The sequence below is a fragment of the Phyllobates terribilis genome, unplaced genomic scaffold (genome assembly GCF_046119375.1).
Source record: "Phyllobates terribilis strain yellow unplaced genomic scaffold, ASM4611937v1 Scaffold_4__5_contigs__length_816908805, whole genome shotgun sequence".
NCBI classification, from domain to species: domain Eukaryota; kingdom Metazoa; phylum Chordata; class Amphibia; order Anura; family Dendrobatidae; genus Phyllobates; species Phyllobates terribilis.
The window spans coordinates 759,592,460-759,610,683 of NW_027362764.1; the positions used below are offsets into that span (position 1 = coordinate 759,592,460).

At 44.7% G+C, this 18,224-nt stretch overlaps 1 protein-coding gene across 1 annotated transcript in view; it reads left to right on the forward strand.

Moving 5' to 3' along the window:
- The window catches only part of EFR3A (EFR3 homolog A), a 163,082-nt gene that overhangs the window by 78,571 nt on the left and 66,287 nt on the right, over positions 1-18,224 (forward strand). The window contains exons 9-10 of the mRNA XM_073679898.1: positions 9,091-9,169; positions 10,365-10,500. Of these exons, the coding sequence (XP_073535999.1) occupies positions 9,091-9,169; positions 10,365-10,500 (215 nt within the window). The remainder of the gene's footprint in view (positions 1-9,090; positions 9,170-10,364; positions 10,501-18,224) is intronic.

An 18,224-nucleotide genomic window follows, 5' to 3' on the forward strand; every position in this document is an offset into this window, starting at 1 on the left:
TATTCCTGCCCTTACAGCCAATTAGCGCAGAATACTACTCTGATCCCGCGTCTCCGTATTAGCCGGGGGGTGCTCCATGGTGGCGGGTTCAGGTATGGGAGGCTCATTTCTTAGTTGGAGCTAAAATAATAAAAAAAAAAAAAAATAGTAAAAATAATCCCGGCTTTACAGAACAAGATGTCTCCGCCGCCGGCAGTAAAGCGTTTCGATCAGGACACTTCAGATTTTCTTTGTTAGAAAGGGACAAACGTGAACACGAGGACACTTTTCCGTGCTTTCAGCTCTCATTGACAAGTTTCTCTTTAATACCCATTTTATCCTAAACAATAACAAGCATTCGGGTTTCTGCATTGCTTCGTTCCTCTGCTACTCCTCCTGGGAACGTACGAATAAATCGACAACTGGACGACCCCATTTCTGTTTGTTTGTAGGCTGATACTGGCAATACCCAATTTCTGTAGAGTTTTACGAAAAGGACTACAAGGCAAGAGCACAACGCAAATGACGCGGCTGCACCTGATGCGCGTAATATATATTTTTTTATTCTTGTGGGATATGTTCACACACCGTTTTGGACTCTCTTGAAAAAAAAAAACAAAAAACTAACCACAGCGCAAAAAATTCTGTTGGGAAAGATGAACTTAAAAAACAAAACTAACACTTTTAAAAGGAACCTGACAGCAGATACAGTGGGGGGGAAAAAGTATTTAGTCAGCCACCAATTGTGCAAGTTCTCCCACTTAAAAAGATGAGGTCGGCCTGTAATTGACATCATAGGTAGACCTCAACTATGAGAGACAAAATGAGAAAACAAATCCTGAAAATCACATTGTCTGATTTGGAAAGAAACTTTTTTCAAATTTTGGTGGCAAATAAGTATTTGGTCAATTACAAAAGTTCATCTCAATACTTTGTTATATATCCTTTGCTGGCAATGACAGAGGTCAAACGTTTTCTGTAAGTCTTCACAAGGTTGGCACACACTGTTGCTGGTATGTTGGCCCATTCCTCCATGCAGATCTCCTCTAGAGCAGTGATGTTTTGGGGCTGTCACTGGGCAACACGGACTTTCAACTCCCTCCAAAGGTTTTCTATAGGGTTTAGATCTGGAGACTGGCTAGGCCACTCCAGGACCTTGAAATGCTTCTTACGAAGCCACTCCTTCGTTGCCCTGGCGGTGTGCTTGGGAATGCTGAAAGACCCAGCCACGTTTCATATTCAATGCCCTTGCTGATGGAAGGAGGTTTGCACTCAAAATCTCACAATACTTGGCCCCATTCATTCTTTCATGTACATGGATCAGTTGTCCTGGTCCCTTGGCAGAGAAACAGCCCCAAAGCATGATGTTGCCACCCCCATGCTTCACAGTAAGTATGGTGTTCTTTGGATGCAACTCGGCATTCATTCTCCTCCAAACACGTTTTTACCAAGCAGTTCTACTTTGGTTTCATCTGACCATATGACATTCTCCCAATACTCTTCTGGATCATCCAAATGCTCTCTAGCAAACTTAAGACGGGCCCGGACATGTAATGGCTTAAGCAGGAGTACACGTCTGGCACTGCAGGATCAGAGTCTCTGGCGGCATAATGTGTTACTGATGGTAGCCTGTGTAATGTTGGTCCCAGCTCTCTGCAGGTCATTCACTAGGTCCCCCCGTGTGGTTCTTGGATTTTTGCTCACCGTTCTTGAGATTATTTTGACCCCACGGGGTGAGATCTTGTGTGGAGCCCCAGATCGAGGGAGATTATCAGTGGTCTTGTATGTCTTCCATTTTCTAATTATTGCTCCCACAGTTGATTTCTTCACACCAAGCTGCTTCCCTATTGCAGATTCAGTCTTCCCAGCCTGGTGCAGGGCTACAATTTTGTTTCTGGTGTCCTTCGACAACTCTTTGGTCTTCACCATACTGGAGTTTGAAGTGTGACTTTCTGAGTTTGCGGACAGGTGTCTTTTATACTGATAACAAGTTCAAACAGGTTCCAGTACTACAGGTAATGAGTGGAGGACAGAGGAGCCAGTACTACAGGTAATGAGTGGAGGACAGAGGAGCCAGTACTACAGGTAATGAGCGGAGGACAGAGGAGCCAGTACTACAGGTAATGAGTGGAGGACAGAGGAGGCAGTACTACAGGTAATGAGCGGAGGACAGAGGAGGCAGTACTACAGGTAATGAGCGGAGGACAGAGGAGCCAGTACTACAGGTAATGAGCGGAGGACAGAGGAGCCAGTACTACAGGTAATGAGTGGAGGACAGAGGAGCCAGTACTACAGGTAATGAGTGGAGGACAGAGGAGCCAGTACTACAGGTAATGAGTGGAGGACAGAGGAGCCAGTACTACAGGTAATGAGTGGAGGACAGAGGAGCCAGTACTACAGGTAATGAGTGGAGGACAGAGGAGCCAGTACTACAGGTAATGAGTGGAGGACAGAGGAGCCAGTACTACAGGTAATGAGTGGAGGACAGAGGAGCCAGTACTACAGGTAATGAGTGGAGGACAGAGGAGCCAGTACTACAGGTAATGAGTGGAGGACAGAGGAGCCAGTACTACAGGTAATGAGCGGAGGACAGAGGAGCCAGTACTACAGGTAATGAGTGGAGGACAGAGGAGGCAGTACTACAGGTAATGAGCGGAGGACAGAGGAGCCAGTACTACAGGTAATGAGCGGAGGACAGAGGAGCCAGTACTACAGGTAATGAGCGGAGGACAGAGGAGCCAGTACTACAGGTAATGAGCGGAGGACAGAGGAGGCAGTACTACAGGTAATGAGTGGAGGACAGAGGAGCCAGTACTACAGGTAATGAGTGGAGGACAGAGGAGCCAGTACTACAGGTAATGAGTGGAGGACAGAGGAGCCAGTACTACAGGTAATGAGTGGAGGACAGAGGAGGCAGTACTACAGGTAATGAGCGGAGGACAGAGGAGGCAGTACTACAGGTAATGAGCGGAGGACAGAGGAGCCAGTACTACAGGTAATGAGCGGAGGACAGAGGAGCCAGTACTACAGGTAATGAGTGGAGGACAGAGGAGCCAGTACTACAGGTAATGAGTGGAGGACAGAGGAGCCAGTACTACAGGTAATGAGTGGAGGACAGAGGAGCCAGTACTACAGGTAATGAGTGGAGGACAGAGGAGCCAGTACTACAGGTAATGAGTGGAGGACAGAGGAGCCAGTACTACAGGTAATGAGTGGAGGACAGAGGAGGCAGTACTACAGGTAATGAGTGGAGGACAGAGGAGCCTCTTAAAGAAGAAGTTACAGGTCTGTGAGAGCCAGAAATCTTGCTTGTTTGTAATTGACCAAATACTTATTTTTCCACCAAAATTTGAAAAAAATTCTTTCCAAATCAGACAATGTGATTTTTCATGATTTGTTTTCTCATTTTGTCTCTCATAGTTGAGGTCGACCTATGATGTCAATTACAGGCCGACCTCATCTCTTTAAGTGGGAGAACTTGCACAATTGGTGGCTGAATAGTTTTTTTCCCCACTGTAAGTGCTGCCCTATCCACGGGTTGCATAATTTCATCAAGGTGGGTTTGACTTTGAAATGCTGCAACATTTCAGAGAGAAAACATACTTTATAAGCTGCCGGGGATTGGGCCCCCATGGCAGACTAGTCGGACAGGCCGGTCCCTGATGGCTTCTTCCTGCTTGCTCCCTTTGAGTGACAGGTCTCTCCCCATACACGCACACAGGAAGAGACCTGTCACTCCAGGCAGAGGGCGGGGAGAAGGCGCCGGGGACCCGCCTGTCCGACTAGTCTTCCATGGGGCGCAGTCCCTGGTGGTTGGATGTGCCATCCTGCCCGGTATCAGCCTTTAATCACAGATCTAAATAATTCCAGTACCGTGTGTTGAATCTCGTGTGAGATTATGATAACATTTATGCCCTTCTAATGAATTGTCTCGATACTTCCGAGATTTCCGTAGGAATTCACAAATGTTTTTTTTGGCAGCGTGCCTTCAAGACTATTAGGAAAATCAGTGCTGCGGTTCTCACTGTCCCTGGTAATTTGGTAATCTGAGATACTTCGCTTCCTGACCATTAGCTGCATCATTTCAGCACAGACAGATCAGAGCCACTTCTTTGCCATCCACGAGGAGGGCGTGAACGCTCAGTAGCTCTCAGTGCATAGTCACTGCATAGTCACCGTAGAAGTAGCAGAGAGGAGAAGACTGCTTCTAGGTATCGACTTTTGCGCCTGCAATTATAATTTCTTTCCTGCTCCAGAATCTATGATACAATTATCTTTTCTCCGTAGGGTAACTTTATTTATAACTTCCAGAGGGAGAAGGAGACTGAGTAGGAAACTTACTAAAAACTATTTTTTTAGCTGCCAGAGGGAGAAGGAGGTGGCCTCGGAAACTGGGATTATATTTACAACTGATAAAGGGAATAGGAACTGGAAATTTATTCTGACTATATTCAGAACTGCCAGAGGATAAAATACACAGTCTGGGAATTTTCCAAGAACTATTTTTAAAGCTGCCAGAGGGGGAAGGAATCTATGTATTGAACTTACTGGGGACCTTTTATTTATTTATAAGTGCTAGTGAGGGAACAATTGACTTTCAGAGAGGATATGGACTGGAAGAACTTATTGAGGACTACATATTTATTGAGGATGAGGACTGCGGTTTATATTTTACAACTTCCATAATTGGACGTAACCTGGCATCCAGCTGGAGATTATGTTTGACTGGTACAGCGAGAAAATAATAGACTGAAAATTCCTATGGATTATATGTACAGCTGCCAGAAGGAGAAGGAGGCTGAGAACATACATGGGCGCCTTATTTACAGCTGACAGAGGGAGAAGGAGACTGACTGTAGAACTTACGACAGAACAAATATATGCAGCTGCCATCTGGGGAGGGGGAGTAACTTAGCGTACACTTTATTTATAACTGCCACAAGTTGAAGGAGATTGACTGGGAATTTACTGGTCACTATATGTACTGCTGCCAGAAGGGGGAGGACACCGATATTTACTGGAGATTATATTTACAGCTGTCAAACCTGAAAGGAGATTCACTGGTGATGATGTAGAGCAGGGGGGGTGAAAAACATATCGATTACATGGAATAGAATTTGAGCATTTTAGGCAGAGAACCAAAAAATAGATTATGTGACCCAGCCCAGCAGTCTGGCCTCCGGGGCACAGATAGGCAGCAGTGCTGAGGGGGGTGAAAGTAAGGAAATGGGGATGTGAAAGGTATATTTTTGTTTGTGCTACAGCTGGACCTCCAGCGATTACGTGTAATCTGTTCAATTGTTCAATTTCTCTGCAGCGCTCCCACAGGGGAAATTAGGAATTACACTTCAATAATTGAAATCCAGTAAGGAGTGTACTTAATACACGGACTAGTTACTGCCATTCGCTGCTTTCCACTGGCTCGTGAGGATCCGGAACTAAGAGTCCTCTCCCTATTAATAAATCACATTTTCCTAATAGGTTTTCAAAACCAGACATCCCATTAATATATCTCTTTTTTTTTCCATTGGGGTAAATGTTTCTTGAGTAGTATCCCCTGTTATGGTTTCCCCAGGTAATGGCTGATAAACTCTAGTTACTGCCATGTTAAGCTTTTAAAACCTGAAAATAATTGTTATCCACTCTGTCAAGTTAGATTATTGATTAGGTCCCACATGATGTGATGTCTGCCTTTTATTGATCCAAAAAGACCCCATTTCTTCCCCCCTGGTATTAACCTGTCATTTCGTTTCCAAGGGGAACATTTACCTGAAGTTAAATCGCTGTCACTGCGTCTATAAAGTTATTGCTTACTGATTTATTATTTTTATTTGCAGATCCAGCATTGTGTCCAGTTGGACCAATTATCATATTTAATGGTCCAATTAATAGTATAATTTATTGATGTAATATTCTTAGCTGCCCTGCGGGTAAAATATAGCACATTGTGATAGTATACCCCCTTTAAAAAAAAAAAAGTCACCATAAAATAATTGGTGATGGATTCACTGTTACACAGCTCAGTATTGTTATATAGGATGCTCCATGCTGATGCTCCTTTCTAGTAAGTGTTTTATCTCACCCCAGAGATGGATTCACTAATACTCGGCTCAGTACTGTTATAGATGGTGCTCCATGCTGCTGCTGCTCCTTTTTAGTAAGTATTTTATTTCACCCCAGTGCTGGATTCACTAATACTCGGCTCAGTACTGTTATATAAGGTCCTCCATGCTGCTGATGCTCCTTTCTAGTAAGTGTTTTATCTCACCCCAGAGATGGATTCACTAATACTCGGCTCAGTACTGTTATAGATGGTGCTCCATGCTGCTGCTGCTCCTTTCTAGTATTTTATTTCACCCCAGTGCTGGATTCACTAATACTCGGCTCAGTACTGTTATATAAGGTCCTCCATGCTGCTGCTGCTCCTTTCTAGTGTTTTATTTCACCCCAGAGATGGATTCACTAATACTCGGCTCAGTACTGTTATAGATGGTGCTCCATGTTGCTGCTGCTCCTTTCTAGTAAGTATTTTATTTCATCCCAGTGCTGGATTCACTAATACTCGGCTCAGTACTGTTATATAAGGTCCTCCATGCTGCTGCTGATCCTTTCTAGTGTTTTATCTCACCCCAGAGATGGATTCACTAATACTCGGCTCAGTACTGTTATATAAGGTCCTCCATGCTGCTGCTGCTCCTTTCTAGTGTTTTATCTCACCCTAGAGATGGATTCACTGATACTTGGCTCAGTACTGTTATATAAGGTCCTCCATGCTGCTGCTGCTGCTCCTTTCTAGTGTTTTATCTCACCCTAGAGATGGATTCACTGATTCTCGGCTCAGTACTGTTATATAAGGTCCTCCATGCTGCTGCTGCTCCTTTCTAGTAAGTGTTTTTATCTCACCCCAGAGATGAATTCACTGATACTCGGCTCAGTACTGTTATATAAGGTCCTCCATGCTGCTGATTTCTAATAAGTTACTTAGGTAAAAGAGGTGGAAAAAAAAATTATTGTCCATCAAGTTCCTTTGAGGGAAGGGAAAGTTTAAAATGAAGGGTTATATGTACAACCATAATACATGATTCAGTCTGCCCCGGAAGAGTTAATTTTTACCTCTTGATCCCAATTGTTTAATCTCATCCTGAAGCTGGATTCACAGGTACTCTGCTCAGTACCTGCTGGTCTTCTGAACTAGAGCTACATAGAGACAGGAGAGTGAGAATCCTTCTGGTCTACGTGTGCTGTGTATGGGAAACATTATAGCAGCAATTTCCACCCACTAGCTCAGAGACAACAAAGCATTAGAAATGGAGCCTACAGAGGAGAATCTGGTGGGAAATGCATGATACAATTCTTATAGAGGCTGGAAATAGTGTTCCTCCTCGTGTACACACACATGACCACTTATTCTGACATGGCAGGTACAGCAAAATCCATCCCACCTTTTGATTTACTGTAGTTCTGGATGTCTGTGCTGTGCCATGGGGTCTGTGCTTTACTGAGAATGACAATACATACTGTACCATCTGCATAGTAGGAACAGCTTGTATCATTGAGGTGTAATGAGATTCCTTCTCCCTGTGGGAAGATGCAGAGTTTCTAGTCCGGAGCCTCTCTGCAGCAGTTAGCATGCCACTTAATTAAGTTACCGCTAACGTGCTCCATCATTATACTTCACGCACAAAGCCCATCACGCAGGTCCAACTCATTAGACATTGTTGGAAAAGAGCACAGGAAAGCAGGCGACCTAGAGAAATCATGTACTGTACATACAGTGCTGTGCAAAAGTGTTAGGCAGGTGTGGGAAAATGCTGCAGAGTAAGAATGTTGATCAATTATTAAAATGCAAAGTGAATGAACAAAAGCGAAATCTAAATGCCATCAATATTTGGTGACCGCCCGTTGCCTCCATCACTTCTTCTCAGTCACTTGTTACTTGTAGTTTTTGAAGGAACTTGGCAGGAGATTGTGCCAAACATCTTGGAAAACCGACCCCAGATCTTCTGTGGATGTCGCTTGTGCAAATTCTTCTGTCTCCTCATGTGATCCCAGACAGACTGGATGATGTCAGATCAGGGCTCTGTGCCATTGTAATTTAATAGTATCTAAATTGTTAACAGCTGCGAGTCGGCTGTTAGACACAGATGTCTGCTAGGTAGATGGCAGCTATATCACATATTGAATGTGTAGGGAGTTCACCTTCTGAGCCCACTCCACACATGAGTACCCCCTGCCGAGGATGTTAATTTTACATCCTAATGTGGGAAACAGTTAAATGTTCATTTTTTCTTTCTTCAAAATAGGTCTATAATTCTGTTCTGAAAAATGCATTTTATATATTTTTTTTATTTAGAACTTTGTTTTTCTGATAGAGTTCTCCAAATCCTCCTTATAAACATAGTGAAAGGCCAAAATTCTTCTTCCTGCAGCCACCACTAGAGGGAGCTCACTAGTATCAATCATGCTTCTACTAGTGGTGACTGCAGGCAGGCAAACTTTTTTTTAAATTATTTTAAAGGAGTTTTCCATCGCTTTAAAAAACCTGCTGTGGTTTAGAGAGTGTTATAAAATAATTAGTTATTTCTTAGCGCTTGAAACCCTCGAAGTAGTCATTTGACCACTGCAGCCAATCACTGTTTTCAGCAGTCACATGCTAGAACACTTACCACTTGCTCTAAGCTCACGCCTCCGAGATTACGTGCTTGATGCACTGTCAACGGAAGTAAAGAGGTTTGATTACATGATTGCGAGTATATAAAAGGAGTAATCTGGCTTCAACTATTTCCGCATCAGGAGGTGAGCGTCGCCGGTGATTCTCAGATATCTACTGGCTCGCTCGTTTGCGCAAGCAGCCGATATTACGCACATATCCTTTTCATTGGAGCAAATGCATGATACCGAGCCTTCAGATATGTAGATGTGATGACATCGGCACTGCTCTCCCACTGATGCAGAAGTGAGCTGAGATTGCCTCTTTTAAGACCAGAGTAAATTACAAAGTTTAAAAAAAGTTGTGAAAAACTTCTGTCCCTTGAATTGCAAGACTGAGCCTGTTCATGATCTCCCAACCTCAACAGATAACTAATTCTTATTTTTTTCCTTAATTCACAGGCATCTGGACCATCACAAGCTGTGGGAATCCAACGAGTTTGCAGTTTCTTGCTTTAAGATTATCATGTATTCCATTCAGGTGAGGGATCTTATTCCTGTTTTTTGATCTGTGTAACGACCTTGATCTCCCATTCACAGAAATAAAGAGTATTTTTGATTTTGCACAAAATTCATGAACCAAGTGTTCCATTTTGAAGAATTTGGCCAAAAAAGTCAACGAATATCACAAGAATAAAAAAAAGGACTTAAAGACAATTTCAAATGATGAATTAGTCTGGGGGAGCCTCTTTAGTCTGGGGGAGCCTCTTTAGTCTGGGGGAGCCTCTTTAGTCCCGGTGAGCCTCTTTAGTCCCGGTGAGCCTCTTTAGTCCCGGTGAGCCCCTCAGGCAGGCAGGGCTTAACCCCTCAGGCAGGCAGGGCTTAACCCCTCAGGCAGGCAGGGCGGAACCCCTCAGGCAGGCAGGGCGGAACCCCTCAGGCAGGCAGGGCGGAACCCCTCAGGCAGGCAGGGCGGAACCCCTCAGGCAGGCAGGGCGGAACCCCTCAGGCAGGCAGGGCGGAACCCCTCAGGCAGGCAGGGTGGAACCCCTTTGTCTGTGCAGAAAATCATGTGGATTGGAGGGTGAAATTTATATATATGTTCACAGAATCTTCATCCTTCTCTTTATTAACGTTTTATTTTTCTGCAATCTTGGCCTTTACTTGTAACACTGCTTTGCTTTCTCATAGTCATCAATGTTGGCAACATTTCAATTGCCGCTCAACTAAAGGCTATCAGAAAATATTCACGAGAGTCAAAGTCGGGGCTATTGGAAATTGTTAGAGGATATTAATTCGGGAACCACCATGCCTTATTTCATTTATACGTTGTACTTCCTCCTGGGTGAAAGAGAAAAGTCCAGTTAAAATAAGTTGACTGTTCAGCCTAAGCAGGAGAGTGTAGAGCAGCTTGTCGTCCTGTGATTCCAGCAGCCTCTGCACTGTTTCCAGCTATGTGATGACCTGTACCGAGGGGAAAGGGGTGGTGAGATGAGAGAGACGGATTTTTGAAGACGAGGGCTGTGACCAGTCTGCATCTCCATTGTATCTGGGGCAGAGCAGACATTGATAACTAATTGTTAGGGAATTAGGGAGAAGGAAAGCTCTGCAGCACAAACTACTGAGCATCTCAAGTGCACCAGAATTATCATTCTTGCTGCGATTATCATTGTGCGGACCGTGTCCGATCCTGCCGGTGATGATGCTGGTAACGCTGTGTTCTCCATGTATTGTAGGCGCAGTACTCTCATCATGTGATCCAGCAGATCCTTGGCCACCTTGACTCACATAAGAGGGATTCTCCTCGGATACGAGCCGGAATTGTGCAGGTTCTCCTGGAGGCTGTGGCTATTGCTGCAAAAGGGTCTATTGGTAAGAAGATTTATGTATTGCATTCACTCGAATGATTGCATTGTCCTGCCATCTGCCTGTCACTGTCACACAAGCATTACAGCTGTGGTCTGAGCTGCTGCGAAGGATCGTCACACTGTGATCCTGCATTAAACATGGAGGCCCAGGAGATCGGGCCTTGTACCCTTTATCTTCTTTCTATCTCAACTCTAGAGAACTTTTCTGTAATAGGATACAAAGCATATTAAGAGGGACCTGGCGCCTCTGCTGTGCCACGGGGACCGGGCGCGCCTCTGCTGTGCCACGGGGACCGGGCGCGCCTCTGCTGTGCCACGGGGACCAGGCGCGCCTCTGCTGTGCCACGGGGACCGGGCGCGCCTCTGCTGTGCCACGGGGACCGGGCGCGCCTCTGCTGTGCCACGGGGACCGGGCGCCACTGCTGTTCTTTTCAGCTGCCATTTGGATAAAAGTAGCAGTAGACTGGCCCTGACCCGATGCTTTTACGTAGAAGTATTTTCTGCTTGTGTTCTAAAATAGGCAGATATCATTGTCATTCACAATAGGTGATATCACAGCTCACCTCCTCCTCCTGTACAATGACTGATAACACCTCTATATACAGTAGATAACACAGGATCCACCATTCTCAATAGGTGATGTCACAGCTCACCTCCTTCTCCTCCTGTACAATGACTGATAACACCTCTATATATATTAGATAACACAGGATCCACCATTCACTATAGGTGATGTCACAGCTCACCTCCTCCTCCTCCTGTACAATGACTGATAACACCTCTATATATAGTAGATAACACAGGATCCACCATTCACAATAGGTGATGTCACAGCTCACCTCCTCCCCCTCCTGTACAATGACTGATATCACCTCTATATACAGTAGATCACACAGGATCCACCATTCCCAATAGGTGATGTCTTCTGTTTAGGAATGTGTTACTAGTCATTGTAGTCCTGTCTGTGATGATAATGAGGCTGCTGAAAGTCATCTATACAGAACAGGAAGCGTGACTCTTGTATAAGGCCTAGAGAGCAGTGAGTGTCAAAATTATATGATTTCTAAAATTTCTTATTACAGTGATTTGAAAAAAATAATAATTAAACAATAGGTAATTTCTGATCACATTTCCTGGTAAATACTCCTCCATCTATTGCATCCGATGAATACAGTTATGTGGTGACATTAAGGTAAAAACCCCTGGAGTCCCAGCGCTAACATTGACGCTAATACATAAGCTTTCCTGCCGCTGCGCTCACCGCGTGCGTCTGACTATATCATCCTTCCCTCGCCCAGAGGATGATTCATAGAAACCCAAGGTGAATGGTTCCTATAATATACACCGGAGGCGAAAACTGCAGGAGCACCATCATACCATTAGCAGTCAGGGCTCAACTTCACACATTATTTTTCCTGATCAATAATAAAATAAAAATAAATAATAATAATAATGCTCACTTTTCTTTTTGAACGTATGTTCAAGGGACAGGGCAGAGAAGAAAAGTGAGCATTATTATTATTTTTATTTTATTTTTTACACTTTCTTTTGTAAAATCCCATTGTCTCTTTTTTCTGTCACGTTCCCTGTGTGCTTTTATTTTTGTGCTTGTCATTTCACGGGAAACAAACCATGTACTTGGTGGTTAAATAAAATGATCATCCCTTCCCGGTCTTTTAAGGTGTCATGTACAGAAGACCGGAACATTGTGTGCTATTCATCGCCTGTTATGCTTTTATGGTTTTCTGTAGATGGCGATTATCGCACTATTGGTATTGATGTACAAATGATAGAAAAAAACATATATGTGGTGCTGTGGATCCCAAAATAATCCTCCTAGTATTAGAGGGGCAGGAGCACAATGTCTGCTATGCCCACTACCTCATGTTCTTTATTCACATGCATCAATTTTTCTCTACATTTCATTTTAAATAGCAAAAATTCTCATGTATTGAACCTTGGTTACATCCTGTATTATACTCCAGAGCTGCACTCACTATTCTGCTGGTGCAGTCACTGTGTACATACATTACATTACTAATCCTGAGTTACCTCCTGTATTATACTCCAGAGCTGCACTCACTATTCTGCTGGTGCAGTCACTGTGTACATACATTACATTACTGATCCTGTACTGATCCTGAGTTACATCCTGTATTATACTCCAGAGCTGCACTCACTATTCCGCTGGTGCAGTCACTGTGTACATACATTACATTACTGATCCTGAGTTACATCCTGTATTATACTCCAGAGCTGCACTCACTATTCTGCTGGTGTAGTCACTGTGTACATACATTACATTACTGATCCTGTACTGATCCTGAGTTACATCCTGTATTATACTCCAGAGCTGCACTCACTATTCCGCTGGTGCAGTCACTGTGTACATACATTACATTACTGATCCTGTACTGATCCTGAGTTACATCCTGTATTATGCTCCAGAGCTGCACTCACTATTCCGCTGGTGCAGTCACTGTGTACATACATTACATTACTGATCCTGAGTTACATCCTGTATTATACTCCAGAGCTGCACTCACTATTCTGCTGGTGCAGTCACTGTGTACATACATTACATTACTGATCCTGAGTTACATCCTGTATTATACTCCAGAGCTGCACTCACTATTCTGCTGGTGCAGTCACTGTGCACATACATTACATTACTGATCCTGTACTGATCCTGGGTTACATCCTGTATTATACTCCAGAGCAGCACTCACTATTCTGCTGGTGCAGTCACTGTGTGCATACATTACATTACTGATCCTGAGTTACCTCCTTTATTATACTCCAGAGCTGCACTCACTATTCTGCTGGTGGAGTCACTGTGTACATACATTACATTACTGATCCTGTACTGATCCTGAGTTACATCCTGTATTATACTCCAGAGCTGCACTCACTATTCCGCTGGTGCAGTCACTGTGTACATACATTACATTACTGATCCTGAGTTACATCCTGTATTATACTCCAGAGCTGCACTCACTATTCTGCTGGTGCAGTCACTGTGTACATACATTACATTACTGATCCTGAGTTACATCCTGTATTATACTCCAGAGCTGCACTCACTATTCTGCTGGTGCAGTCACTGTGCACATACATTACATTACTGATCCTGTACTGATCCTGGGTTACATCCTGTATTATACTCCAGAGCTGCACTCACTATTCCACTGGTGCAGTCACTGTGTACATACATTACATTACTGATCCTGAGTTACATCCTGTATTATACTCCAGAGCTGCACTCACTATTCTGCTGGTGCAGTCACTGTGTACATACATTACATTACTTATCCTGTACTGATCCTGAGTTACATCCTGTATTATACTCCAGAGCTGCACTCACTATTCTGCTGGTGCAGTCACTGTGTACATACATTACATTACTGATCCTGAGTTACATCCTGTATTATACTCCAGAGCTGCACTCACTATTCTGCTGGTGCAGTCACTGTGCACATACATTACATTACTGATCCTGTACTGATCCTGGGTTACATCCTGTATTATACTCCAGAGCTGCACTCACTATTCCGCTGGTGCAGTCACTGTGTACATACATTACATTACTGATCCTGTACTGATCCTGAGTTACATCCTGTATTATACTCCAGAGCTGCACTCACTCTTCTGCTGGTGCAGTCACTGTGCACATACATTACATTACTGATCCTGTACTGATCCTGGGTTACATCCTGTATTATACTCCAGAGCTGCACTCACTATTCCGCTGGTGCAGTCACTGTGTACATACATTACATTACTGATCCTGTACTGATCCTGAGTTACATCTTGTATTATACTCCAGAGCTGCACTCACTATTCTGCTGGTGCAGTCACTGTGTACATACATTACATTACTTATCCTGTACTGATCCTGAGTTACATCCTGTATTATACTCCAGAGCTGCACTCACTATTCTGCTGGTGCAGTCACTGTGTACATACATTACATTACTGATCCTGTACTGATCCTGAGTTACATCCTGTATTATACTCCAGAGCTGCACTCAATATTCTGCTGGTGTAGTCACTGTGTACATACATTACATTACTGATCCTGTACTGATCCTGAGTTACATCCTGTATTATACTCCAGAGCTGCACTCACTATTCTGCTGGTGCAGTCACTGTGTACATACATTACATTACTTATCCTGTACTGATCCTGAGTTACATCCTGTATTATACTCCAGAGCTGCACTCACTATTCTGCTGGTGCAGTCACTGTGTACATACATTACATTACTGATCCTGTACTGATCCGGAGTTACATCCTGTATTATACTCCAGAGCTGCACTCACTATTCTGCTGGTGCAGTCACTGTGTACATACATTACATTACTGATCCTGAGTTACATCCTGTATTATACTCCAGAGCTGCACTCACTATTCTGCTGGTGCAGTCACGGTGTACATACATTACATTTCTGATCCTGTACTGATCCTGAGTTACATCCTGTATTATACTCCAGAGCTGCACTCACTATTCTGCTGGTGCAGTCACTGTATACATACATTACATTACTGATCCTGAGTTACATCCTGTATTATACTCCAGAGCTGTACTCACTATTCTGCTGGTGCAGTCACTGTGTACATACATTACATTACTGATCCGATCCTGAGTTACATCCTGTATTATACTCCAGAGCTGCACTCACTATTCTGCTGGTGCAGTCACTGTGTACATACATTACATTACTGATCCTGAGTTACATCCTGTAGATCTTTTTATTCTAAAAATGAAAAACATAACAATAATAATAACAGAAACATAACAAAATTAATAGCCAGAAAATAAACAATGTAATGAACTGGTCCAGCCGCTCCCTCTCTCCTCACACACATATTATACATATATACAGAATAATAACTACCTACACCATGACATCTGGTCCGGTTACCAAACAAATAATAACAATATAATAAGTAAAATAAACAATAGCTGACAAAATTATATACAAACTAACATTTTTTTTTTATAAATAATATAAAATAAATACTAACTATAAATATATACAAGACCAAACAAAACCCCCCACACTCGAGCCCACCAGTCCCTCCCCGGCACTGACCTGAGAGCTGGTCCTGCGCCTCATGCCTCAGTCCATGTCCAACGTCCATAGGCCAGATCAGGCAGTGCCAGTTTTTCCCCCAAATACCCAGTGTCCCAAAGCCCCGCAAGATGAACCCACCTCCCCCCTTTTCCCACCACCCAAACTAACAGCCACACCCAAATCCATATATACAGAAACAAACAATACAATAACCACAACTGACAAAGCCCAAGTTCGGCGCCTGCAGCCCTACATCACTGTCTACTACTCAAAACAAAACAAAAATCTATGGTGTCAGCCGCTGCCCACCACCAGGAGAGGAGATGACCAGACTAGGGCACACTAAAAGAAAAGCCCCTCCTGAGGAGAGTGGCCCTCCGTGTACGCAGTCTCTCATACTCCAGAGAACGCACCTTCACCAGGTCACCGAGTATGGTCCTAAACACATCGTCCACTGGGAGGATTTTCCGCTGCGTCGATACTAAGCACCGTGCGTTCCACGTGTGATGCCTAACCACTGCGCTAACTAGAAATAAGGTGCAGCGGTCCCGAACACCCAGGTCCCCGAATGCTCCATAGGCCCATTCCGCATAAGAGAGACCGGCCAGCCGGGGCCAGCCAATGGAGGAGCCCACCCTGTTGTACACCTCTGTGTTAAAGGGACAACGAAGCAGGAAGTGGTCCATGCTTTCAAGCATGGTACCACAATGCTCCTGAGGACAGTTCCTGTCCTCAGAGCTCCTACACTTCAGATTGTCCCTCACACACAGTTTCCCATGGAAGCAGTGCCAAGCCAAGTCCCAAAACTTCGAGGGGATCCTCAAAAGATGCCGACCCACCCCAAGATCCCGACTTGGGCAATCCCTGAGCGCCAGAGACCTCTGAAAATGTGTCAACAGAACCCTTTTGTCAAGGAGCTTCCTTGGCAGAGTCCTGACCTCCCACATTCCCAGACCCCACCAGCGAATTACCTTCAGAACCACGGTAGCGTAAGCCGGGAGATGTCCATGCGGTGTGTGTTGATCCTTCACTTGCCCTCCTGTCTCCCATTCCTGGAAGAAAGGCTGAAACCATCCCCTACAGGAGAAAACCCACTTAGGAGCCCTCTCTTTCCAGAGGTTTGCAATATTGATCTTAATGAAGGTATGCACAAGGAATACCACAGGGTTGACCATACCCAACCCTCCTAGTCTCCTCGTACGGTAAGTAACCTCCCTCTTGACCAGGTTCAGTCTATTCCCCCATAACAGTTGGAAGAACAAACTGTAGACCTGAGTCCGGAGAGGCTCCGGCAAGATGTACACACTGCTCAGATAGATCAGCAAAGGGAGCCGGTAAGTTTTGACCAGGTTTACCCTTTCCCTTAGGCTCAAAGACCAACCCTTCCATTGGTTCACCTTCTGAGTGGCGATCTCTAGCCTGCTGTCCCAATTTTGTTTGGGGTAATCCCTCTGGCCAAATTCGATGCCAAGAACTTTTGCAGAGACTTTGGGTCCTGGAAGGGTGTCTGGGAGATCAAAACCAGGATCTCCTCCTCCCAGCCAGAGACTCTCACACTTATCCCGGTTGATTTTAGACCCGGATGCCTCCGAGTAGCGATTTACCTCTGACATCAGCCATTCTGCCTCCCAATCAGAGGAAACAAAAACCGTGACGACTTCTGGTGCTGCCTAGTCCATCCCGATCCCAGCCAGCGGTCCACGCTCCACCCTCCTAAGAAGTGGGTCAATCTCAAACACGTACAGCAGCGGGCTCAAGGGACAACCCTGGCGAACACCACATCCAACCTCAAAAGAGCTGCCAATCCAACCATTCACAAGCGGGAAACTCAAGGTCTTAAGCCAATCAACAAACCCCCCCCGGCAGGCCATACCTCAGAAGGACAGACCAGAGGTACTCATGATTAACCCGATCAAACACTTTTGCCTGGTCCAATGACAGCATGTACTCCTTCCAGTGGCCAGCCCTACCCTGCTCCACTGCCTCTCGAACACAGAGTACTGCACTAATTGTACTGCGGCCCGGAACAGAGCAATGCTGGCCCCCCGAAAGGAGTCGGGGCACAAATTTCACCAGCCGATTAAACAGCACCTTTGCCAAAACCTTCCCGTCTGCATTGAGAAGCGCTATGTGACGCCAATTCTCAATGCAAGATATGTCCTTACCCTTTGACAAGATGATCAGGGCAGACCTTCTCATTGACTTTGGCAGAGTGCCCGAGGAAAGACACTCATTGAATACCTCAGTCAAGAGGGGAACCAAGGCGTCCTTAAAGGTCTTATAGAATTCAGATGTTAAGCCATCTGGACCGGGAGATTTCTTTAGGGCAAGCCCTTCAGTCGCCAACTTAACTTCCTCTTCCCTGATCATCTCTGTCAAAACGCCAAGAGAGGGGTCTACCCCTGGTTCGGGGACGGCTTCAGCCAGAAAAGCCAACATCTCATCCCAATCCAGATCCCTCTTCCCCAAGAGGTGCGAGTAGAAGGATCTGACGACCTCCAGGATCCCTGATCTGGATCTTTTCAGGGACCCCGCAGTGTCAACCAGTCCTGTAATAACTTAACTATTCACTGACATCTTGCAGTTTCTGTAAGGGTCGGGCGAGCGGTGCTTCCCATAATCCCTCTCAAAAACCAAAGATGCGTGTCT